Source organism: Jaculus jaculus, chromosome 1 (assembly GCF_020740685.1).
Source record: "Jaculus jaculus isolate mJacJac1 chromosome 1, mJacJac1.mat.Y.cur, whole genome shotgun sequence".
Lineage (NCBI taxonomy): Eukaryota > Metazoa > Chordata > Mammalia > Rodentia > Dipodidae > Jaculus > Jaculus jaculus.
In genome coordinates, this window is record NC_059102.1 from 163202181 (window position 1) to 163226489 (window position 24309).

The 24309-nt window shown below is 44.3% G+C and overlaps 1 protein-coding gene and 1 pseudogene across 1 annotated transcript; both read left to right on the forward strand.

Annotated features, from left to right (window-relative positions):
• The first annotated feature begins 162 nt into the window (after window positions 1–162).
• Batf2 (basic leucine zipper ATF-like transcription factor 2) lies at window positions 163–10407 on the forward strand. Its single transcript, XM_004656462.2, has 3 exons — window positions 163–379; window positions 2282–2386; window positions 9500–10407. The coding sequence occupies exons 1-3, from the start codon at window positions 341–343 to the stop codon at window positions 10172–10174; spliced, it is 819 nt and encodes a 272-aa protein (XP_004656519.1). The 5' UTR covers window positions 163–340; the 3' UTR covers window positions 10175–10407.
• Window positions 10408–12196: 1789 nt separating this feature from the next.
• LOC123460131 lies at window positions 12197–12984 on the forward strand (annotated as a pseudogene).
• Window positions 12985–24309: the final 11325 nt, after the last annotated feature.

The window sequence follows — 24309 nt, forward strand, 5'->3', positions numbered from 1 at the left end:
ATCCCCGGCAGCCTGGCAGCCCCTCCTCAGGATACCCTCCCTGCACCTCGCCTTTGTGGTTTCTCTTTCCTTCACGATCTTCCTTCCAGAGAAGTGGCCCAACCGGAAGGCCAGTTCATGTTAGGAAGTTCCAGCCACGTGAGCAAAGCCAGAGGCAGGAATTCTTAGCAGCCCGTGGCTTTAGGAGAAACTGAAACTGGGCTCTCTGTGGGTGGAGTGGTCACTGGGGATTTAAAGAGCCACCACTTCCTTGGGCCCCCAGAGGGTACTGGGAGGTCAGATCTGCCGAGGGCCACCTGAAAACCCCCTTCATTCAGTCTCTGCCCTCCCAGCCTAAGCCATGCGTCTCTGCGGGGGTGGTCTGCTGCTGACTGGGACAGTGAGTACCGGATCGGCAGTGGGGGGGTGGGGGGGAAAGGAATGTGGCAAGGAGGGATGTACCCAGGAGCCCTGGTCCCAAGCTCTGTGGCAGGGTCTATGTGACCTGGGGCAGGGCTCCACATTCCCCCTCTCTGGGTCTGTTTCCTTCTGTGAGAAGCTGAGGATTGAAGCTGACAGCATCCCAGCTCAGCCTGCAGCTGAGAACTTAGACTCTGTTTACCCGCACACTCCTGATCCATTTTTCTCTCCTTGCCACTGTCTTCCCTCCTCAGTCCTCCCAGCCACACCTTCCTTATAGGCCTCCTCCTTTTTTTTTTTTTTTTTTTAATGTTTTTTTCACCTCAGCCTTTAGTCTTCTGGTCTCCACAGTTTGTTTTTTGGTTTTTCGAGGTAGGATTTCACTCTAGTCCAGGCTGACCTGAAATTCACTATTTAGTTTCAGGGTGGCCTGGAACTCACGGCAATCCTCCTACCTCTGCCTCCCAAGTGCTGGGATTAAAGGCGTGCGCCACCACGCCTGGCTTCTACAGTTTGAAGTGAGCCTATGTGCCCGTGAACCCTTAGGAGGATACAGCTAGAGGGTAGCCACAGCCAAGGAGCAAGCTCAGTCCTCAGCCAAGGTAGCCAGGGTCCTGCCTAAGGTCTTTACACACCCACACCTTAACTTGAGTGATAGGGGCAGGGTTGAGTTGTCCCTCTTGCCCTGACTTTCCAGACCTCTAGACATGTGGACTAAATGTTTCATGTAAATTTCGTAGACCTCAAAGTTGGAAGGCTCGCCACTGTCAGTCTCAGAGTCTGCTCTCCTTTGATAGACTCTCCATCCATTTTAGCAGCTGCTCCACTCCAGTATGAGTGGGGAGTTTTCCCTGCTTTTTAATTTTTTTCAGTGCTGAGACTTGAACCTGGGGCCTTTTCTATATGAGGCAAATGCTCTACCACTGAGACACATTCCTAGTCCTTTTTTGTTTGTTTGTTTGAGATAGGACCTCATGTAGCTCAGGCTGGCCTCAAGCTTGCTATATAGCCTGGGCTGGCTTTGAACTCCTGATCTCTTGCCTCCACTTCCCAAGTGTTGGGATTACTGGTGTGTACAACCATGCCTAACCATTTTGCATGTTTTGTTCACTGTTGTGTCCCATAGCTAAGTGTCCAGCACATAGTAGGTGCTTAGAAAATGCTTGTTGAGTCGGGCGTGATGGCGCACACCTTTAATTCCAGCACTTGGGAGGCAGAGGTAGGAGAATCTTCAAGAGTTTGAGGCCACCCTGAGACTACATAGTGAATTCCAGGTCAGCCTAAGCTAGAGTGAGACCCTACCTCGGAAAACCAAAACAAGCAAGCAAACAAACAAAAATGCTTGTTGAATAAAGATCATTTTCAGGCTTCGGACCTGAATTGGGCATAGATACATGGAATTGAATCAGGCCTGGCACTGTCCTTGTGGAGCCCTCCGGTAGAAATTGAGCTCCTGGACTATAGAAACGACAGGCCCCTCTGTGGTGCCTGCTCCTGGCTGCTCTCCTCCACTCCTCTCTGTAGCCCATGAGGCAAGCACCGCGTGCTCCCATCACATAAATAAGACGACTGAGCTCAGAGGAGTGAGTGCCGGGTTGTGAGCATGTGTAGCTTGAGGTCGATTCTGTCTGGGTTCAGATCTCATCCTCCCCATCTGCCCTTGCCCTCATGTGAGCTCTGAGCAGGACACTGGGTAAGGCTGGCTTTATAATGAGGTATGCAGTGCCTGCAAGGGGACTGTGGGCACTGAGAGGAGAGAAGGGCTGGGAGAATGGGCTCTCAGAGAGTCAAGTGGAAGGACTTGGCTTCCCAGTCAGCTGATCAGGGTGGAGGGTGTAAGTCCCTTGGACTCCAGAACCCTCCTCTGCCTTACGCCTGGTAGGACCTTGAGGAGTGTCCAAAGCAGCTGAAGACGAAGCAGAAGAACCGGCTGGCTGCCCAGCGCAGCAGGCAGAAGCACACAGACAAGGCGGACGCCCTGCACCAGGTGGGGATACTGTCTATCTTGGTCTATTTTCTGTTGCTAGAACTGGACACCATAAGCTGGGTAAATCATAAATAAAAGATATATGAGCTGGAGAGATGGCTTAGCAGTTGAGGCACTTGCCTGTGAAGCCTAAGAACCCATGTTTGACTCTCCAGATCCCATGAAAGCCAAGTGCAAGGTCTCACATGCCCACTAGATGGCACAAGCATCTGGAGTTCAATTTCAGTGGCTGAGGCCCTGGGTGCCAGTTCTCTCTCGCTCACTCTGTCTCTTTAAAATAAAAAAGGGGGGAGGATATATTTAGCTCATAGTTCTGGGGGCTAGAAAATCCAGAAGCAGGGCCCAGCACCCGCTGAGGACCTCATGTTGAGTCACAGTAAGGTGAGGGCATCACATAGCAAGATGGAGGAAGTATGTCAGCAACATGACCCAATGACCCATGAATCTATTAACCCATGACTAGATTACTCCATCCCAGGCTGGACTCCAACTCAATATGTTAAACAATGATAGTCTCTTTTCTATTTTTATTACTTGTTTCTGGAGGCAGGATCTCACTGTATCCCAGGCTGACCTGGAGCTCCCTCTGTAGCCCAGGCTGACCTCAAACTCATGGTGATTCTCCTACCTGAGCCTCCCGAGGACTGGGATAATAGGCATGCACCACCATGCTAGGCTTGACCTTCTCTCCTTACTCTACATCGCTCCTTTGAATCCATTAGTCTATGAATAGATTGGTCTATCCTTAGCAGTGGGCTTCTCTTCTACATTGCAAATTTCACTTATCAGACTCTTAAGTGCCTTGAGAGCAGGAAAGTGCTCTATTGCTTTCTTCTTCAACCACTTAGAACTGGGCCTGGCAAGGAAAAGAGGCCCCACAGTGTGCTGTTGAACCAAAGGAAGAGTCAGAACAAAGTGCTCTGAAAACACATAGATAGGGGAGACACATTCATCTACTCAGGCCGCTATGCAGAACACCATAGACTGGTTTAGACCACAGACAGCTCAGCATCTGATATTCTGAGGCTGGAAGTCTGAGAACAAAATGGTGGTGCTGGGGATAGAAACCAGGGTTTCGTATATGCTGGAAAAGTGCTCAACCACTGAACTATATCTCAGCCCATGGCTTTTTTTTTTTTTGAGGTAGGGTCTCACTCTAGCCAGGCTGACCTGGAATTCACTGTGTAGTCTCAAGGTGGCCTTGAACTCAGCAATTCTCCTAATTCTGCCTCCCGAGTGCTGAGATTAAGGGTATGTGCCACCATGCCTGGCCCATGGCTTTTTTTGAGACAAAATCTCACTTACCAGCTTGGAACTGGTAGTCCTCCTGCCTCAGCCTCCTGACTGTTGAGATTACTTGTATGTACCACCACATCTGGTTACCTAGTCACCCTTCTCCTTGTTCTTCTTCTTCCTCTTTTTTTTTTTTTTGTCTTGTTTTGTTTTTTGAGGTAGGATCTCACTCTAGTCAGGCTGACCTGGAATTCACTGTGTAATCTCAGGATGGCCTTAAACTCTCGGCAATCCTCCTACCTCTGCCTCCCAAGTGCTAGGATTAAAGGTGTGAACCACCATGCCTGGCTCTTTTTCATGTTTTGAGACAGGGTCTTATATAGCCCAGACTGGACTCCAACTCAATATGTAGCAAAGGTTGGCCTTGAGCTCCTGAACCTCCTGAGTGTTAGTAGTACATATTTGTGCCTCCACACCCAGCTTAACCCTTCCTCTGTGTGTATGGTATGTGTTTGTGATATATCCACGTGTGTATACCCCATGTGCATACATCAGGTGTTCTCTGTGACTTTTCTACATTATAATCGTGAGACAGTCTCTTACTGAACCTGGAACTTGCTGTTTTTGGTTAAACTGGCTGACCAGAGGGCTCCCACATCCTCCTGTTCTGCATCCCCTTCAGTGCTGGGGTTTCAGGCATGTGTGGCCATGCCTAGACTTTTATGTTGAATTCTGGGGATTGAACTCAGGTCCTCATGCTTAAGTGCTCTTCTCTACTGAGTGATCTTCCCAGCTCGCCTTCCTCTTCTTTTAAGGCCACCAATCCCATCAGGTTAGAATTCCACTCTTGTGATCTTATTCAATGTAAGTACCTCCCTACATAACCTGTTGCTAAAAACCATCACATCGGGGTTTAGAGCTTCTGTGTATGAATATTGGAGAGGCACGATTTAACCCACAGGACTGAGGTGGCAGCATCAGGATACATAAAAAGGAGAACAAGGGCTGGAGAGATTACTCAGTGGTTAAGGTGCCTGCTTGTAAAGCTAAAGGACCCAGGTTTGAGCCCCCAGGACTCACATAAGCCAGATGCATGCGTGGAGTTTGTTTTCAGTGGCTAGAGGCCCTCACATGCCTATTCTGTCTCTCTCCCTCTTTCTCTGTTACATACATAAATAAATAAAATATTTTTTAAGAAAAGAGGAGAAGAAGCAGGGATGTAGGTCAGTGTTAGAGTGGTGGCCTGGCCAGTGTTCAACCCACAGTACTGCCACCTTCCAAAAAGGAAGATGAACTAGGAGCTGGTTTTTAAGGATGAATATGAGCTTTTCAAGTGAATGCAGGTAGGCCAGTGCATTTGAGGGAAATGAAATCAAACCATGCTGGTACAGGTGTGGGGAGCAGCAACAGCCTGCAGACCTGCGCAAGTGAAGAACGGCTTAGGATGGTGTCTGCCCACTGAGCGTTCATCTAGCTGTTCTTTCTGGAAAGGTCTATTGGATATTTTATCTCTTTCTCTATCTATCTATCTGTCTGAGAGATAGAGAGAATGGGCACACCAGGGCCTCTATCTAGCCCCTGCAAATAACTCTAGATGCATGCGCCACCTTGTGCATCTGGCATATATGGGTATTGGGGAATCAAACTTGGGTCCTTAGGTTTCACAGGCAAGTGACTCAACTGTTAAGCCATCTCTCCAGCCCTGGAATGGTCTGTTGAATGTCTTCTTTTTGACAGGTCCAGATGTCAGTGCTGGAAGACAGCTGTGAGCACGGTAGATAAAAAGCCCCACTCCTCTAGCTCATAATCTCACACAGAGGACAAATGGAATAATATATGATCCAAGGGCTGGGGAGATGCCTTAACAGATGCCTAAGGACCCAGGTTCGATTCTCCATGTCCCATGTAAGCCAGATGCACATGGTCTGGAGTTCGTTTGCAGTGGCTAGAGGCCCTGGCATGCCCATTCTCACTTTCTTTCTCTCTCTCTCTCTCTCCCTCCCTCTCTGTCATAAATAAATAAACAAATAAACAAAATATATGATCCAACAGTATTTGGGATATCAATGGTGATAAGTCCTGGGGGTGGGGAGTAAAACAAAGGAGAGGGAAAGTAGGGGATAAGTGATGTGACAGATATAGAATTAGGGAACCCACCCTGAAGGGACATTGGAACAGCCTGATGGTGGCAAATAAATGTATTAATGAATGAATGAAACACTGGGCAATTCAGTTCCCATAAGTGAGTTAAGGCTTTGGAAAATTAGATAAAGAGTAATCTGAAGTATGCTTTCATATTTATTTATTTATTTATTTACCTGTGTGTGTGCATGCATGCATGTTGTTTGTGCTTCTGGCTTATGTGGATGGCTTGGGAACTGAACTCCAGGGCAGCAGGCTTTGTAAGCAAGTGCCTTTAGCTGCTGAGCCATCTTCCCAGCCCCAACTATGTGTTTTAGAAAATAAAATGGGCTGCTGAGTACTCTGAGGCCTTTCAGAACTCCTAACCTATGGCTTATACTACATTTTTTTTTTTCTAGAACTCACTCTCTAGCTTTAGCTGGCCTTAAACTCACTGCCATCCTTCTACCTCAGGCATGAGCAACCATGCCCAGCCCTACACCACATTTTTATGTAAAACTCCCTTGCAACTTCTCCTTTTAAAGTATTTCACAAAGGGAACTGTTTAGTTATTTTGCCTTAGATGTGTAAATAAAATTATTTCTGCATTTTCACCATATTGTCACCATAAGTGGCTAATTAGAAGTGTAAATTACCCGGTGGGGGGGTGGTGCACACCTTTAATCCCAGCACTCGGGAGGCAGAGGTAGGAGGATCACCGTGAGTTCAAGGCCACCCTGAGACTACAGAGTGAATTCCAGGTCAGCCTGGACCAGAGTGAGACCCTACCTCAAAAAACCAAAAAAAAAAAAAAAAAAAAAAAAAAAGTGTAAGTTGAACATGGTGGTGAATGCATGACACCTATAAACCCAGCACTTGAAGATCAGGAACTCAAGGTCATCCTCAGCTACATATTAAAGGTGAAGCCAATCTAGGCTATATGAAACCCTGCCTCAAAAAACAAAAATAAGACCGGAGAGATGTCTCAGCTGTTAAAGATGCTTGCTTGCCAAGTCTGATGACCTGGGTTTGATTCCCTAGCACCTATGTAAATCCAGATCCCTGTGTGGAGTTTGTTTATAGAGGCATTAGACCCTGATGCACCCATTCTCATTCATTCATTCTGTCGCTCTCTATCTCTCTGCTTGCAAATGAATAAATAAATAATACAGGCTGAAAAAAATTATGGGCTGGAGAAATGGCTCAGCCATTAAGGTGTTCACCTGCAAGTCCTAAGGACCTGGGTCCAATTCCCCAGCACCCACTTAAAGCCAGACGCACAAAGTGGCACATGAATCTGGAGTTTATTTGCAGTGGCTAGAAGGCCCTGGCATGCCCATTCTCTCTGCCTCTCTTCTCTGTTTCTCTCTGCTTGAAAAGAAATAAATATATTTTTTAATAAAATAAAAATTAGAAAACTAAAACAGACCTGGGCTCTATCCCTCTTTCTATCTATCTCTCTCAAATAAATCAAAGAAAATAGAAAAAGGGGGGCTGGAGAGATGGTTTAGTGGTTAAGGCATTTGTCTGCAAAGCCAAAGGACCCAGGTTTGATTGCCCAGGACCCACATAAGCCAGATGCACAAAGTGGCACATGCATGTGGAGTTCATTTGCAGTGGCTGGAGGCCCTGGTGCGCCCATTCTCTCTCTCTTTCTCTTTCTCCCTCCCTCAAGTAAAATAAAATAATAGGGCTGGGGAGATGGCTCGCTGGGTGAAGTGCTTGCTGCTCAAGTGCGAGCACTTGAGTTTAGACCCCCAGGACTCATGTAAAGCCACTCACTGCAGTATGGCTGTCTACCACCCAAGCACGCAGAGTGAGAAGGGAGAGGGAGACGGAGAAACCACTGGAAGCCCGCAGGCTGGCTAGCCTGGCAAATGTAGCACACTGAACAAGAGACTGCCTCACACAAGGTGGGTGGTGAAATAGACACCCCAAGTTGTCTTCTGACCTGCACACATACGCCGTGGCACGTGAGCATTGACACACACATATATGAACATGCACATGCATCATATACACACCAAAACATAAAAATAAATAAATTGCACATTGTTGGGCTGGAGAGATTGTTCAGTGGTTAAGGTACTTGCCTGAAAACCTAATGACCCATGTTTGATTCCCCAGTACCCATGTAAAACCATCTGCTTGAAGTGGCACATACATCTGGAATGTGTTTGCAGCAGCTGGAGGCCCTATCTATTTTCTATCTCTCTCTGCTTGCAAATAAATAAAAAAAAAATTTTAAGGGCTGGAGAGATGGCTTAGCAGTTGAGGTGCTTGCCTGAGAAGCCTAAGGACCCAGGTTCAATATACCCCAGTGCCCACGTAAGCCAGATGCACTAGGTGGTACATGCATTTGGAGTTAGATTGCAGTAGCTAGAGGTCCTGATGTTCCCACTCTCTCTATCTGCTTCTTTCTCTCTCTCAAATAAATAAATAAATAAATATATTGTAAAAATATTTTTTAAAATTTCACATTGCAGATTGTTCCTGTGTATTCTCTTAGAACCTAATGTTAAGAAGGTTAGAGCCTCAGGGATACCCAGGGAGCACAACTCAGTAGGGGCATTTTGTATGCCAGGGGCGCACAGGACCGAATGACATAAAATTTGCCCCATGAAAGCCATGTCAGGACTGGCACCAGGGCAGGATGGGAAGTGTCCAGGCAGAGCAGGTAGCAGTTATGTGGAAAAAGCAGATTACAGTTTAGGGACAGAAAGTGAGAGGAATAGGAGAGCAGGAGCTGGTGGTCTGAGCCGGAGTCTCCATGCTGAGCCTGAGCCCTAGGACAGGAAGTTGGGTCCTCAGAGGCTTGGGGGCCTTTAAAGAATTGTAACGTGCTGTTAATGTCAAAACCAGTAGGTGTGATGTCTCACACCTATAATTTCAGTACTTAAGAAGCTGAGACAAGGAGTATAGGAGAGAGTTCAGGGCCAGCCTGAGCTACATAGTGAGTTTCAGGCCAGCCTGAGCTACAGAGTAAGCCTCTCTCTCTCTCTCTTTCTCTCCCTGTCATAGATACACACACAAACACACACACACACACACGAAATTACCAGGCTGGAGAGATGGCTTAGCAGTTAAGGTGCTTGCCTGCAAAGCCTAAGAACCCAGGTTCCACTCCCCAGAACCCACATAAGCCAGATGCACAAGGTGATGCATGCGCACAAGGTGGCATATATGTCTGGAGTTTGTTTGCAGTGGCTAGAAGCCCAGCAACATCTCCTGGCCAGTTTTCTTTCTCTCTCAGTCTCTCATAAATAAATTCTAAAAAATTATCAAGCCAACCAATCGAATCAACCAGCCAAACAAAGCAGTCAACAAATGGCACCTCTGGACCAAGAGAATGAAGTGTGGGAAGGTAGGATGGGGCACAGCAGTTGCGAGGTTGGTGGAGATGGTCCCAAGTGAGAAGGTATGGTGGCAAGTGCCTTTAGCCCCAGCACTTGGGAAGCTGAGGCAGGAGGACTGCTGTGAGTTCAAGGCCAGACGGGGGCTACAGAGTGAATTCTAGATCAGGCTGGGTTAGAGTGAGACCTTGCCTCAGAGAGAGAGAGAGAGAAAGTCTGTGGCTCAGGAGAACTACTATGAGTAGAGGGCTGGGCCAGTCTCTCAGCCTTGTGAAGCTGTGTGATGGGGAGCATGGACATCTGGCCAGAGGGTAACCAAGAGGCTCTATCTGGACACTCATGGAGACTGGGCTCCTGCTAGGCCCCCATACTGACACTCCCTCCCTGCCACTTGCTTCTCCCTCAGCAGCACGAGTCCCTGGAGAAACACAACCATGCCCTGCGGAAGGAGATCCAGGCCCTACAGGCTGAGCTAGCATGGTGGAGCCAAACGCTGTATCTGCATGAGCACCTGTGCCACAAGTTGGACCGTGGCCCCAGCCCAGCTCTGCTGCCAGCCGGCTGCCAGGGCCAGGCCACACAGTCCCCAGGACAACTTGACCTCCATGGAAAACATGGCTGTCAGGAGCAGTCATGCCTGTTCCAGAGGCCAGGATCCTCTTCATTTCCACACTGTCATGAGTCCCCTGGCCTCTTCCCATCTCAGTTACCTTTTCTGTCCCTTGGCTCCACTGTGGCAGCAACATCTCCTGCCCAGCTATCTCCGAGCCCTATTCTGCCTGCCTCAACCCATGGCTGCAGCCTGCAGGAGTCTTGTTTGAAGCTCAGTGCCCTTGTGCCCAGCCCTCCAGGTCAGCTGACCCCTCCACAGCCCCTTGGGTTGGAGCACCCTAACAGAGGGAGTCTGACATCCAACTCCCACAGCACTCCAGCTGCTCTAGGATCCACGAGCCCACAGAGCAAGGAGCACACACCTGCCCTTTCACCTTCACCAATAGATTGGCAGACGCTGGCAGTGGACCCCAGCCCCTACCCCTGGCTGTCCTTTCCACTGCTCTCCTCAGCAAAAATCCCCTTCTGACCTGCAGCTGGGCTGTGCCTTCCCAGGGCTCCCAAAGCAGCCTCAGCACCCAGACATCTCCCCCATGCTGCTGGCCTCTGCCCTTCTCGATGACCAGTTGGCCCAAGATTTCTCCAGGAAAAAGAGCCATTACGGAGGGTCTGGCACTGTGGCAGGCCTGTCACCACCATCTGCTTTCAACCCAGTGGTTCCCCTGTGAGATCAAGGTCATCACTTCAGCTTTTTAGCTGAGGAGACAGGCTCAGAGAAGCTAAGTGATATATCTAAGGTCACAAAACCTTTCCTTTTTGGTTGTTATTTAACTTTTTTATTTATAAGGATACATACATACATATAGTACGGGCATGCCAGGACTTCTTGCTGCTGCAAACTCCAGATACGCTTGCCACTTTGTACATCTGGATTTACATGGGTACTAGGGAATCAAACCCAGGCCACAGACTTTGCAAGCAAGTGCATTTAACCACTGAGCAATCTCCCCAGGCTATATTTAATTTTTTTTTTTTTTTTTTTTTTGTTTTTTGAGGTAGGGTTTCACTCCAGCCCAGGCTGACCTAGAATTCGCTATGTAGTCTCAGGGTGACCGTGAACTCATGGCGATCCTCCTACCTCTGACTCCAGAGTGCTGAGATTAAAGGCGTGTGCCACCACACCCGACTATATTTAATTTCTTATATGGTTTCTTTTGAGCTCTGAAATACCAACATGTGTTCCTGTGAGTGGGACCCTGGCTTAGGGGACCCAAGATGCTGATACTCATGGCTACAAGGAGTCTAAGAGGTGGGCGACTGCAGAGTCCACTCTTCAGGCTATTTCCAGCTAGCTCCTAGCCTCTCTTCTCCCATGCCTAGAGGTAGGCCTCAGAGCCACCATCCTCTTTCTTGTCAAAGGCAGCAGGAAGAGATGAGGAGAGTGCTGGGTGCAACAGCTGAACTTGAACCTGGCAGTATTAGGGCCTATGTATTCCCCAATAGCACCCCGAGCCCTGTGCAACCCAAACTCCATTATCTTTGGTCCCCTTGAAACAGCTTCTTCATGGCCTTTGTGCTTGAGAAAACAATGGCTAGAAGAGCAGGTGGTTGCCCCTCCAGAGGATCAGCTCTAGGAGGAGCCTCACTCACACTGAACACAAGGTGGTTCACAGTGGGTGAACATCCGGGGCTCTTCAGCAGGTTTTCACACATGGGACCAAGAATCTGTTGGCATTGAACTCCCTCCTGGATACAGGTCACTGGATACAGGGCTGGGACAGGTGATGGTAAATAAAGCCTTCCTGCTTGGGAGAGCAGTTAAAGACTCTCTACTCTGTTGGAGCCACAGGGGTTTTGAAAGAAGGATGGTGGAGAATCTCAGAATCTCATGAACTACCTGATCAAGTTTCCCTCCTATGACAAGGAAACAATGAAGAAATAGGCCTGGGGTGAGATGGGCTTCCCAAGGTATTAGTAAAGGTTCTAGGGAAGATAAGCAGGATGTGCACATGATACATAAATGCAAAATCACTGTTCTACATGTACTGCATAAATATGTATGTGCATACAGGATGTGCACATGAGATATGCATCTCATTGGTCTTTGTGCAATGCATACATATGTGTGTACATACAGGGAGAGAATTTTTAAAAACTAAGGGCAAGCATTTTGGTTGCCATGTATGGTTAGCCAGAAGGGATGTGTGGTTGTAAATAGGAGGTTATTTTATGGCTGGCTGTCTAAGGAGAAATGGCTTTAGTGAAAAGAAGACATTCGGGACTGCAAAGGACAAATGTACCCAGACATTGTGAGGTACTACCAGCAAAGACAAGAGTCGACCCCGTGTTCGCCGGGGTGTTTTTGTGCTTTTACAGCGTCTCCTGGCTTGGGTGAACCTCCTCAGCACCTGTAGGCCATGGATTAGAAAATGCAGGTCAAAAATGGAAGTGAATCCCCCCAAACAAGAGCACCTGCTGGTGCTGAAAGGTCTTGTGCCCTCTGATATGGCAAGAGAGTCAGTCTTGTATTAATAAATTACATTCTAGCTCTGAAGAATTCAGCCAAGAACTAATGGATTACTGCAGAATGACTACCAAAGTAATATTACATTATCGACCACATGAGAGTGATCCCAAAAAACTGCTAAAAATTGTATAAAAGGCAATTCAAGACTTCCCTACTCATCCATTATCAAGATTCATTCCTTGGTTTCCACATGATGGGTCCAAACATCCACTCAAACCTAAAGGATTGCCACCAGTCATTTGTGGAGAGGCATCTGAGAATGCCAAACAGTGCTTAAGTATTTCAGACCATAATACTAAATCAAAGAGTTATGATTGCACAGTAGATCTCTTGGAATTTCAACCCAATTTGAAAAAACAGTCCTTAATCCAGTCACAGACACTGAAAGAACAGACTAATTCTGAAAATCTGGATAAAAATTCAGAAAAAGGAAAACAACACAAGAAGAGGTCTTGGAGTATTTCACTTTCCAGGAAAAAAAAAAAATTGTATAGGAAAGATTATCCTGTTGTCTAAAAAGCTACAGAACAGTTTAAAGACACTACTCACTTTATAGAGCAAGATGGATAATAGAACACACTGTTTGCAGCAATCAGACCCTGGAAGACATTTGGGCTAAACTCAATCACATTGTTAGGCATGTTGAACTTCCTTTTTGTAGTGCTACAATTCAGAGATCTTTAGGCCAAATATGGGTGTTCTGTGATATTATGTATTGTGAATATGAGGGAAATCTTCTTAAAGGAAGATTAGCTCTGACTGGGAAAATTGATTTATTTATGCATAAGTATGGTGTTATTTTTAGTATGTAATGAATTCTACTGATTGTCAACATTATTCTAAGTGGACTGAGTTAGCACAGTGAATACATTTTAATGGTCATTAACACTCAAAAAAAAAAAAAAAGACACTAAGGACTAGAAGCCCACCACAGTTGTGGTGGTACACACTTGGGAAGTTGAGGCGAGAGGGTTAGGCTATCTGAGTTAACTGAAACTCTATAAAGAAATAGAAAGAAGGTTGGAGAGATGACTTCGTGGTTAAGCACTTGCCTGTGAAGCCTAAGGATAGCGGTTTGAGGCTCGACTCCCCAGGATCCATGTTAGCTAGACGCACAAGGGGGTGCACACGTCTGGAGTTCATTTGCAGTGGCTGGAGGCCCTGGCACACCCATTATTTTCCCTCTCTCTCTTTCTCTCCCTCTTTCTCTGTCAAATAAATAAATAAATAAATTTTTAAAAAAGAAAGAAATAGAAAGAGGTGGGCTGGAGAAATGGATCAGTGGTTAAGGTGTTTGCCTGCGAAGCCAAAGGACCCAGGTTCAATTCCCCAGGACCTACGTAAGCCAAATGCACAAGGGGGCACATGTGTCTGGAGTTCATTTGCAGTGGCTAGAGGCCCTGGCATGCTCATTCTCTCTTTCTCTTCTATCTCTCTCTCTCTGATTGCAAATAAATAAATAAATAAATAAATAAAATTTTTAAAAAAAGAAATAGAAAGAGGGCTGGGAGATGGCTCAACAGTTAAAGGCACTAGCTTGTAAAGCCTACAAGCCTGGGTTCAATTCCCAAACATCTATGTAAGGCCAGTATCAAAGTGGGGCATGCATCTGGAGTTTGTTTACAGAGGCAAGAAACACTGGCTTGCATGCACGCACACACACACACACACACACACAAATAAAATTTTAAAAGAAAAAAATAAGGTGGGCTTGGTGGCACATGCCTTTAATCCCAGCACTCTGGAGGCAGAGGGAGAAGAATTGCTGTGAGTTTGAGGCTAAACTGTAACTACACAATGAATTCCAGAGCAGCCTGGGATAGAGCGAGACATTACTTTGGGAAAAAAAAAAAAAAAAAAAGAAAGAAAGAAAGAAAGAAAAAGAAAAGATTGGGGAACATGATTGGATGTATAAGTGTTTGTCGCATAAGGCTGAGTCCCTGAATTTGGATTCCCAGATCCCAGGTCAACAACAGAAACTGTGGCAGTTCACCTACAGCAAGAAGTGAGGCAGAGACAGGAGATTTTCCTGGAAGCTCAAAACAGAGCAGTGAACTACAGTGGAAGACACTGAAGTGGAAAGCTAGGACCGACCTGAAAGTTGTCCTCTGACCTACAAACATACACCATGGCATGCATGTTCTTTCATGTGTGTGCATGCATACACACACATATTTTAAAAATTAAAAATTGAGGGTTAGGAGTATAGCTTAGGGGTAGAGTACTAGCCTAGCATGTGCAGGTCCTAGATTTGGTCCCCAGCACAAAAACAAAACACAAAACAAAAAAACATAAAAGAAATTGTCGCGTCAGGCATGGTAGTTCATGCTTTTAGTCCCAACATTCAGACTCAGGAGGCTGAGATAGGATGATTACTGTGAGTTTGAGGCCAACCTGGAGCTACAGTGTGTGTTCCAGGTCAGCCTGGACTAGACTGAGACCCTACTTTGCAAAAAAAGGAAAGAGGCTGGACCGATGGCTTAGCAGTTAAGGTACTTGCCTGTAAAGCCTTAGGACCTGGGTTCAACTCCCTATAAGTCAGATACTCATGGTGGCACATGTGTCCAGAGTTTGTTTGCAGTGGCAGAAGCCCTGGCATGTCCATTCTCTCCCTTCCTTCCTCTCTCTGTCTCTCTAATAAATAAATTAATTAAAAAAAAAAAAAGGAAAGAAAGGAAGGAAATTGGCTCTAATGATTGTGGAGTCTGGCAAGTCCAAATTCTGTGGAGTGGGGTAGGCAGGCTGAAGATCCCAGAAAGAGCAGATGTCCTGTAATCCCAACATGGGAGGCTATGGTGGGAGGGTCACTGCAACATCAAGGCCAGCATGGGATAGAGTGAGATTTTTTTTTTAATTTTTCAAGGTAGGGTCTTGCTGGAGCCCAGGCTGACCTGGAATTCACTGTGTAGTTTTAGGCTGGTCTTGAACTCAGAGATCCTCCTACCTCTGCCTCCTAAGTGCTGGGATTAAAAGTATGTTCCATGACACCTGGCAAGATTATTTTTTTATTTTTAAATTTTTAAATATTTTATTTATTTATTTATGAGAGAGGGAGAGAGAGAGAGAATGGGCATGCCAGAGCCTCTAGCTACTACAGACAGCTCCAGACATATGCACCACCTTATGCATCTGGCTTACATGGGTACTGGAGAATTGAACCCCAGTCCTTAGGCTTTGCAGACACGTGTCTTGACCACTGAGCACTCTTTCCTGCACAAGCTTCTTTTAAAAAATGGGAAGTGGGAAAAAATGGGGAAAAAAACATGGGAGCTGAGGGAATGGCACTGTGGCTAAAGGTGCATGCTTGCAAAGCCTCCTGGTACAGGTTTGTTTCCTCAGTACACACATAAAACCAAATGCATAGTTGGTGAATGCATGTGGAGGCTGTTTGCAGAAGCCAGAAGTCCTGGCACTCTGTAGCTCCAGGCTGGCCTTAAACTCACAGTGGTCTTCCTACCTCAACCTCTGAGTGCTGGGATTAAAGGCATGAACTACCATGCCTGACTTGCCAATTTCTTTTATGTCTTTTTTTTTTTTTTTTTTTTTTTTGTAGTGCTGGGGCTCAAATCCAGGGCCTGGACATGCTAGGCTAGTGCTCTACCATTGAGCTATACTCCCAGCCCTAAAAAATTAATAATTTTTTTTCCTGTGATTTCTCTTTTTCTTCTTTCAATTTTTTTCTTTTCACAATTTTTATTAACATTTTCCATGATTATAAAAAATATCCCATGGCAATACCCTCCCTTCCCCCCCCCGCACTTTCCCCTTTCCATTCTCCATCATATTACCTCCCCATCGCAATCATTGTACATACATATATACAATACCAACCTATTAAGTACCCTCCTCTCTTCCTTTCTCTTCCCTTTATATCTCCTTTTTAACTTACTGGCCTCTGCTACTAAGTATTTTCCTTCTCACGCAGAAGCCCAATCATCTGTAGCTAGGATCCACATATGAGAGAGAACATGTGGCGCTTGGCTTTCTGGGCCTGGGTTACTTCACTTAGTATAATACTTTCCAGGTCCATCCATTTTTCTGCAAATTTCCTAACTTTTTTCTTTACCGTTGAGTAGAACTCCGTTGTATAAATGTGCCACATCTTCATTATCCACTCATCTGTTGAGGGACATCTAGGCTGGTTCCATTTCCCAGCTATTATAAATTGAGCAGTAATAAACATGGTTGAGCAGGTACTTCTAAGGAAATGAGATGAATCCTTAGGATATATGCCTAGGAGTGCTATAGCTGGGTCATATGGTAGATCAATCTTTAGCTGTTTTAGGAACCTCCACACTGATTTCCACAATGGTCGGACCAGATTGCATTCCCACCAGCAGTGCAGAAGGGTTCCTTTTTTTGCACATCCCCGCCAACATTTATGATCATTTGTTTTCATGATGGTGGCCAATCTGACAGGAGTGAGATGGAATCTCAATGTAGTTTTAATCTGCATTTCCCTGATGACTAGTGACGTAGAACATTTTTTTAGATGCTTATATGCCATTCGTATTTCTTCCTTTGAGAACTCTCTATTTAGCTCCATAGCCCATTTTTTGATTGGCTTGTTTGATTCCTTATTATTTAACTTTTTGAGTTCTTTGTATATCCTAGATATTAATCCTCTATCAGATATATAGCTGGCGAAGATTTTTTCCCATTCTGTAGGTTGCCTCTTTGCTTTTTTCACTGTGTCCTTTGCAGTGCAAAATCTTTGTAATTTCATGAGGTCCCAGTGATTAATCTGTGGTTTTATTGCCTGAGCAATTGGGGTTGTATTCAGAAAGTCTTTGCCAAGACCAATATGTTGAAGGGTTTCCCCTACTTTTTCCTCTAGCAGTTTCAGAGTTTCAGGTCTGATGTTAAGGTCTTTAATCCATTTGGACTTAATTCTTGTGCATGGCGAGGGAGAAGAATCTATTTTCATCCTTCTGCAGATATATATCCAGTTTTCCCAACACCATTTGCTGAAGAGGCTGTCTCTTCTCCAATGAGTATTTTGGGCATTTTTATCGAATATCAGGTGGCTATAGCTACTTGGGCTTACATGTGGGTCCTCTATTCTGTTCCACTGATCTACATGTCTGTTTTTGTGCCAGTACCATGCTGTTTTTGTTACTATGGCTCTGTAGTATGGATTAAAATCAGCTATGGTGATTCCACCAGCCTCATTTTTGTTGCTCAGTATTATTTTAGATATTTGAGGTTTTTTGTAATTCCAAATGAATTTTTGGATTGTTTTTTCTATTTCTATGAAGAATGCCTTTGGAATTTTGATAGGGATTGCATTAAATGTGTAGATTGCTTTAGGTAAGATTGCCATTTTCAAAATATTGATTCTTCCAATCCAGGAACAAGAGATGTTTCTCCACTTTCTAGTGTCTTCTGCAATTTCTCGCTTGAGTGTTTTAAAGTTCTCATTGTAGAGATTCTTTACTTCCTTGGTTAGGTTTATTCCAAGGTACTTTATTTTTTTTTGATGCAATTGTGAACGGGAGTGATTCTCTGATTTCATCCTCTGTGTGTTTGTTGCTAGCATATATGAAGGCTACTGATTTCTGTGTGTTTATTTTATATCCTGCTACATTGCTGTAGGTTTTGATCAGCTCTAACAGTTTGCTAGTAGAGTCTCTAGGGTCCTTTATGTATAGAATCATGTCATCTGCAAATAATGATAACTTGATCTCTTCCTTTCCAATTTGTATCCCTTTTATGTGTGTCTCTTGCTTTATTGCTATGGCTAAGACTTCCAAAACTATATTAAATAAAAGTGGGGACAGTGGACACCCTTGTCTTGTTCCTGATTTTAGTGGAAAAGCTTCCAGTTTTTCCCCATTTAGTAATATGTTGGCTGTAGGCTTGTCATAAATAGCCTTTATTATATTGACATATGTTCCTTCTATTCCCAGTCTCTGTAGGACTTTTATCATGAAGGGATGTTGGATTTTGTCAAATGCTTTCTCTGCATCTAATGAGATGATCATGTGATTTTTGTCCTTCAACCCGTTTATGTAATGTATTACATTTATAGATTTGCGTATGTTGAACCATCCCTGCATCTCTGGGATAAAGCCTACTTGGTCAGGGTGAATGATCTTTTTGATATATTCTTGTATTCTGTTTGCCAATATTTTGTTGAGAATTTTTGCATCTATGTTCATGAGGGAGATTGGTCTGTAATTTTCTTTTTTTGTTCTATCTTTGCCTGGTTTTGGTATCAGGGTGATGCTGGCCTCATAGAAGGAGTTTGGTAGAATTCCTTCTTTTTCTATTTCCTGGAAAAGCTTAAGAAGCAATGGTGTTAGCTCTTCCTTAAAAGTCTGGTAAAAATCAGCAGTGAATCCATCTGGGCCTGGGCTTTTTTTAGTTGGGAGATTATTGATAACCGTTCGGATCTCCATGTTTGTTATAGGTCTATTTAAGTGATTAATCTCATTTTGATTTAATTTAGGTAGGTCATATACATCAAGGAAATCATCCATTTCTTTCAGATTTTCATACTTTGTGGAGTATATGCTTTTATAGTATGTCCCTATGATTCTTTTAATTTCTCTGGAATCTGTTGTGATGTTACCTTGTTCATCTCTGATTTTATTAATTTGTGTCTCTTCTCTCTTTCTTTTGGTCAGATTTGCTAAGGGTTTATCAATCTTGTTTATCCTTTCAAAGAACCAACTCTCTGTTTCATTAATTCTTTGGATTGTTCTTTTTGTTTCTATTTCATTAATTTCTGCCCTAATCTTTATTATTTCTTCCCGTCTACTGATTTTTGGTTTGCCTTGTTCTTTTTCCAAAGCTTTAAGGTGAAGCATTAGGTCGTTTACTTGCGACCTTTCTAATTTCTTAATATAGGCACTTAAGGCTATAAATTTACCTCTTAGAACTGCCTTCATTGTATCTCAGAGATTTTGGTATGTTGTGTTCTCATTATCATTTGACTCTATAAATTTTTTGATTTCCTTTTTGATTTCTTCATTGACCCATTCATCATTTAGTATTGCATTGTTTGGTTTCCATGATTTTGTGTATGCTCTATTGCCTTTCTTGCTACTGATTTGTAGTTTAATTCCATTGTGGTCAGATAGAATGCAAGGAATTATTTCAATTTTCCTGAATTTGTTAAGATTTTCTTTGTGTCCTAATATATGGTCTATTTTAGAGAATGTTCCATGTGCTGCTGAAAAGAATGTATATTCTGCAGCCTTTGGATGAAATGTCCTGTATATATCTGTTAAGTCCATTCCTTCTATGACCTCATTTAGTCCAGATGCCTCTCTGTTTATTTTTTCCTGGGATGACCTGTCAATTGATGAGAGTGGGGTGTTAAAGTCACCCACCACCACTGTGTTTGGTGTTATCTGTGACCTTAGTTCTAATAGTGTTTGTTTGACGAATTTGGAGCCCCCATGTTAGGTGCATATATGTTTAGGATTGTAATGTCCTCCTGTTGGAGTGTGCCCTTAATCAATATAAAGTGACCTTCCTTATCTTTCTTGACTAACGTTGGACTAAAGTCTACCCTGTCCGATATTAGGATAGCAACCCCTGCTTGTTTTCTAGGCCCATTTGCTTGAAACACCGTCTTCCAACCTTTCACCCTAAGGTAATGTCTATCCTTTGTAGAAAGGTGAGTTTCTTGGAGTCAACAAATTGTAGGATCCTGCTTTTTAACCCAGTCTGCAAACCTATGTCTTTTGGTTGGGGTATTGAGGCCATTGATATTAAGAGATATTATTGAAAGGTGTGTATTTATGTTTGCCATTTTTTTTTTTTTTTTGTGGTTCTGGTTCTACCTGTGCTCTCTTGTGTTAACTAGTATTTGAGTATTGCTTGTTTTTCTAGGTTCCTTATATGTGTGCTTTTCCTTTTCTTCAGCATGGAGGATTCTATCAAGTATTTTCTGTAGAGCTGGTTTTGTCTTCAAATACTCCTTTAACCTGCTTTTGTCATGGAATGTCCTTATTTCTCTGTCTATTTGAATGGATAGCTTTGCAGGATAAAGTAACCTTGGTTGACAGTTGTTATCTTTCAGAACTTGAAACATATCACCCCAAGCCCTTCTGGCTTTAAAAGTTTGTGTTGAATAATCTGCTGTAATCCTGATGGGCTTACTTTTGCAGGTAACTTGATTTTTCTCTCTAACTGCTTTCAATATTTTTTCTTTGGTTTGTGTGTTTGGAAGTTTGATTATAATATGGCGAGAAGAGGTTCTTTCCAGGTTTTGTCTGGCTGGGGTTCTAAAGGCTTCCTGTATCTGTATTGGCACCTCTTTCCCAATTTGGGGGAAATTTTCTTCTATGATTTTGTTGAAGACACCTACTATGCCTTTTGAGTGAAATTCTTCTCCTTCTCCTATGCCCTGAATTCTAATATTTGATCTTTTCATAGTGTCCCGAATATCTTGAAATTCCCACTCATACTTTTCTATAAGTTTGTCTTTCTCTTTGTTGGCCTGTATTAGATCTGCCACCTGGTCTTCTAGCTTAGATATTCTGTCCTCTCCTTCATCCATTCTACTGGTGAGATTTTCTACAGAGTTTTTTATTTCATTAACTTTGTTCTTCATTGCTAGTAATTCTGACTGGTTTTTCTTTATTATTTCTATTTCCTTATTTATGTCTTGTATTGCCTTCTTTATTTCATGAAATTGGTGTCCTGCATCTTCTTTGATTCCTTTGATTTCCTCTTTAAGTTCCTCTTTGACTCCTTTGATTTGTTCTCTGACTTCTTTGAACATATTTACAATCATTCTTTTGAAATCTTTCTCAGGCATTTCCTCTAACTCGTTCTCACTGGAGGTCATTTCTGATGCATTAATACTTTTAGGTGGATTTATATCGTCTTGCTTTTTAGTGTTTCTTGTGTTATAATGTATATATTTTTGCATCTTGGATTATGTTAATGCTTGGATTTTCTAGCTAGCTGGGTATTCTTAGCTGTATCAATTGATTTGATGTTATATATTTTCAGGGTAGGAGCTTAAGGTGTTAGTTGTGGCTCTTAAGACTCTCAGAGTATGTACAAAGGTGTTTCTAGGGGTTGAGTTTCCCTGCTATGGGAGTATTCAAGTAGGCCCGAGTAGAATAAAATACAGGTTGATTCTAAACTTTTACTAAACACTGTACACATTCAATCAAAAACAGCACCGAGTATTTATGCAAGAGTAGTTATTATAACAACCAGATCCTCTACCAACAAAGAGGTAAAGATTTCTGGTCTGTTGAGGGATCCAAGTCAGCTTGTGACCAAGTGAGACCCTTCCCTGGTACAATCCCAGTTACCTTTTTGGATGGTTTTGGTCTCAGTCAAGTTGCTGGCTGGGTTGTTGTGCTGCTGTTCTGATTTCTGGAGCTGGGCACTGGCTTTTCCTGCAGGGCAAACTGAGCCTGGCAACTGTAGCCCTGCAGATTGGCACCCCCACTGCTGGAACCACTACTGCTGCTACTGAAGCTGCTGCTGCTGGATCCACCGCTGCTGCTGCCGCTGCTGCTGCTGTAGCTGCCATTGCTGGAACCGCTGCTGCTACCACTGAAGCTTCTGCTGCTGGATCTGCCGCTGCTTTAGCTGCTGGATCTGCTGCTGCTAGGCCCACTGTTGCCGGTGCCAGAGCTGCTGATGTTGTGCCCGACCCTGCTCCTGCTTGGGTCCTGCTGTCGGCTCAAGTTGGCGAGGCCAGGTCCCAGGACCGATCCTCTGTTCTCTGGAACTGGGTACAGGTGGTGGGGGAGGGGAGGGAGCCACAGCTGCTCTAGTTCTCTCTCTGTTTCACGTGTTCTTCTGCCTTGTGATCTGCTCCTCCGTTGTTCACTGCTACTCTCCCTTCATGTTTCTAGAGTTTGCGGAGAGCTCTGGTGTGAGTGGAAGCTCCCCTCACCTGGATTTTCCTGCAGCTGGAGCCAAGCCTGGCGGCTTTCTGGTGCGCTGCCACTGCCATGGTTGGCAGACCTGCCGGGGCTGCTTTTGCCGGCCTGTGTGGGCTCTGGATGCTCTGGATCTCTTCTACTTCTCCACTGCAGTTTCAATTTCCTATACACCTCACTTTTTAGTAAAAGTATTTTGCTGAGTTTTTTTTTGGTCTTTTTCCCCCCAGGCTACTATGGCATGGTGCCTATGCCGCCACTGTAACCAGACTTCTTTCAAATTTTTCTTAGCAACTTCCATAATTATAAAAAATACCCCATGGTAATACCCTCCCTCCCCCCCGCTTTCCCCTTTGAAACTCCATTCTCCATCATAACCCCTCCCCATCTAAATCAGTCTCTCTTTCATGATCTTTTCCTCCTCTTATAATCGCCTTGTACAGGTAGAGTCAGGCACTGTGAGGTCATGGATATCCAGGTCATTTTGTGTCTGGAGGGAGCATATTGCATACAGTCCTACCCTTCCTTTGGCTCTTACATTCTTTCTGCCACCTCTTCCACATTATACTCTGAGCCTTGGAAGGTGTGATAGAGATATTGCAGTACTGAGCACTGGGGTCATTTCTTCCCATCACTGTGATACCTTCTGAGTCATCCCAAGGTCATTGCCATCTGACAAGAGAAGATTCTCTACAAAAAGTGAGAGTAGGGCTGGAGAGATGGCTTAGCAGTTAAGCGCTTGCCTGTGAAGCCTAAGGACCCCGGTTCGAGGCTCGATTCCCCAGGACCCAGGTTAGCCAGGTGCACAAGGGGGAACATGCATCTGGAGTTCGTTTGCAGTGGCGGGAGGCCTTGGCGTGCCCATTCTCTCTCTCTCTCTCTCTCTCTCTGCCTCTTTCTCTGTCTGTCACTTTCAAATAAATAAATAAACATAAAAAAATGAAAAAAAATTACTCAAAAAAGTGAAAGTATCATTAATATAAGGGTATGAACATTAAGAAAAGTGCTTAGTGGGCAGTTTGATAAGCATAGTATATATATTTGGCCAGACAACTGCAGACATTACACCCCTAGGGCTCATGACTACCCCTGTTTCAAGTTTTCAGTATCAGTATCAGTAAGGGATATATTCCCTCCCATGGAGCAGGCCTCCAGTCCAATTAGAGGGCAGTTGGTTTCCTCCATAACAGACATGCCACTATTGCACCTGTTGGCTCATTTGTCCTGGCTGGCCAAATATAAGGTTCGCAGTGTCCACTATTCAGTATCTTCACTGGTGATTTCTCTTTCTCCCATTGAACTGCATGCAGAATGGCTTCTTCCAGCTTTCTGTCAGCTGGTCTACATGGAGGAGGTTATCAGCTCAGTTCCAGCAGGATTTCTCAGTGGCCTTGCAGCCCAAGTATGTGGAGTTTTCAGCAATATGGTCTTACCGTCTATTCCTGGTGGGAAACCAAGGGCCTCAGCAATGGCCTATAATGTTTTGGGAGCATCAGAGACCTCCCTGGTCAACAACTCACTGGAGGGTATCCCATCCTGGCACTGAAAATTTTCTAGCAACAATCTATGGCTCCTGAGTGTTCCATTGTCCAAAAAAGTAGGATTCCATATGATTTATTTATATCTTCTTAGATTTTTTTTTTCCCTCAATCCTCTTAGATTTTTATTAGCCCTCCCTCCACCTTTCCTTTACTTGATCTCTTCCCCTGACCTCACTTTGGGCCTTTTCAGCCCCATTAATTTTAAATATTTTTTAAACAACTTTTTTTGTTCATTTTTTATTTATTTGAGAGTGACAGGCAGAGAGAGAGAGAATGGGCGCGCCAGCGCCTCCAGCCACTGCAAACGAACTCCAGACACATGTGCCCCCTTGTGCATCTGGCTAATGTGGTTCTGGGGAACTGAGCCTCAAACTGGGGTCCTTAGGCTTCACAGGCAAGCACTTAACCACTAAGCCATTTCTCCAGCCCTAATTTTAAATACTTTAAAAAATAAAAAAATTTATTATTTATTTAAAAGAGAGAATGAGTACAGCCAATCAGAACACCAGATCCAGTGATCCAAACAGCCTAACTGAGTCTACAGCGCAACAGAGAGGGATGGAAGTGGGCACTCAGCATTGGTGCGATTGGAAGCCATCTCAAAAGATAACAGGGGCTACTTGCACAAAGCCAGGTACATAGGCCTGCACTGGAAGTGCTAATCTCACCTTCCATGTCAGGGCAGGTTATGTGTTAGATTTGATTGATATATTCTTGGTCAGCTTTACCAAGCTGT

Bases quoted from the DNA above. Each gene is read 5' to 3' on its own strand.
- Batf2 (XM_004656462.2), top strand. From the start codon at position 341: ATGCGTCTCTGCGGGGGTGGTCTGCTGCTGACTGGGACA. The intron at 380-2,281 runs GTGAGTACCGGA...TACGCCTGGTAG, and splicing joins GTCTGCTGCTGACTGGGACA to GACCTTGAGGAGTGTCCAAA. The intron at 2,387-9,499 runs GTGGGGATACTG...CTTCTCCCTCAG, and splicing joins AGGCGGACGCCCTGCACCAG to CAGCACGAGTCCCTGGAGAA.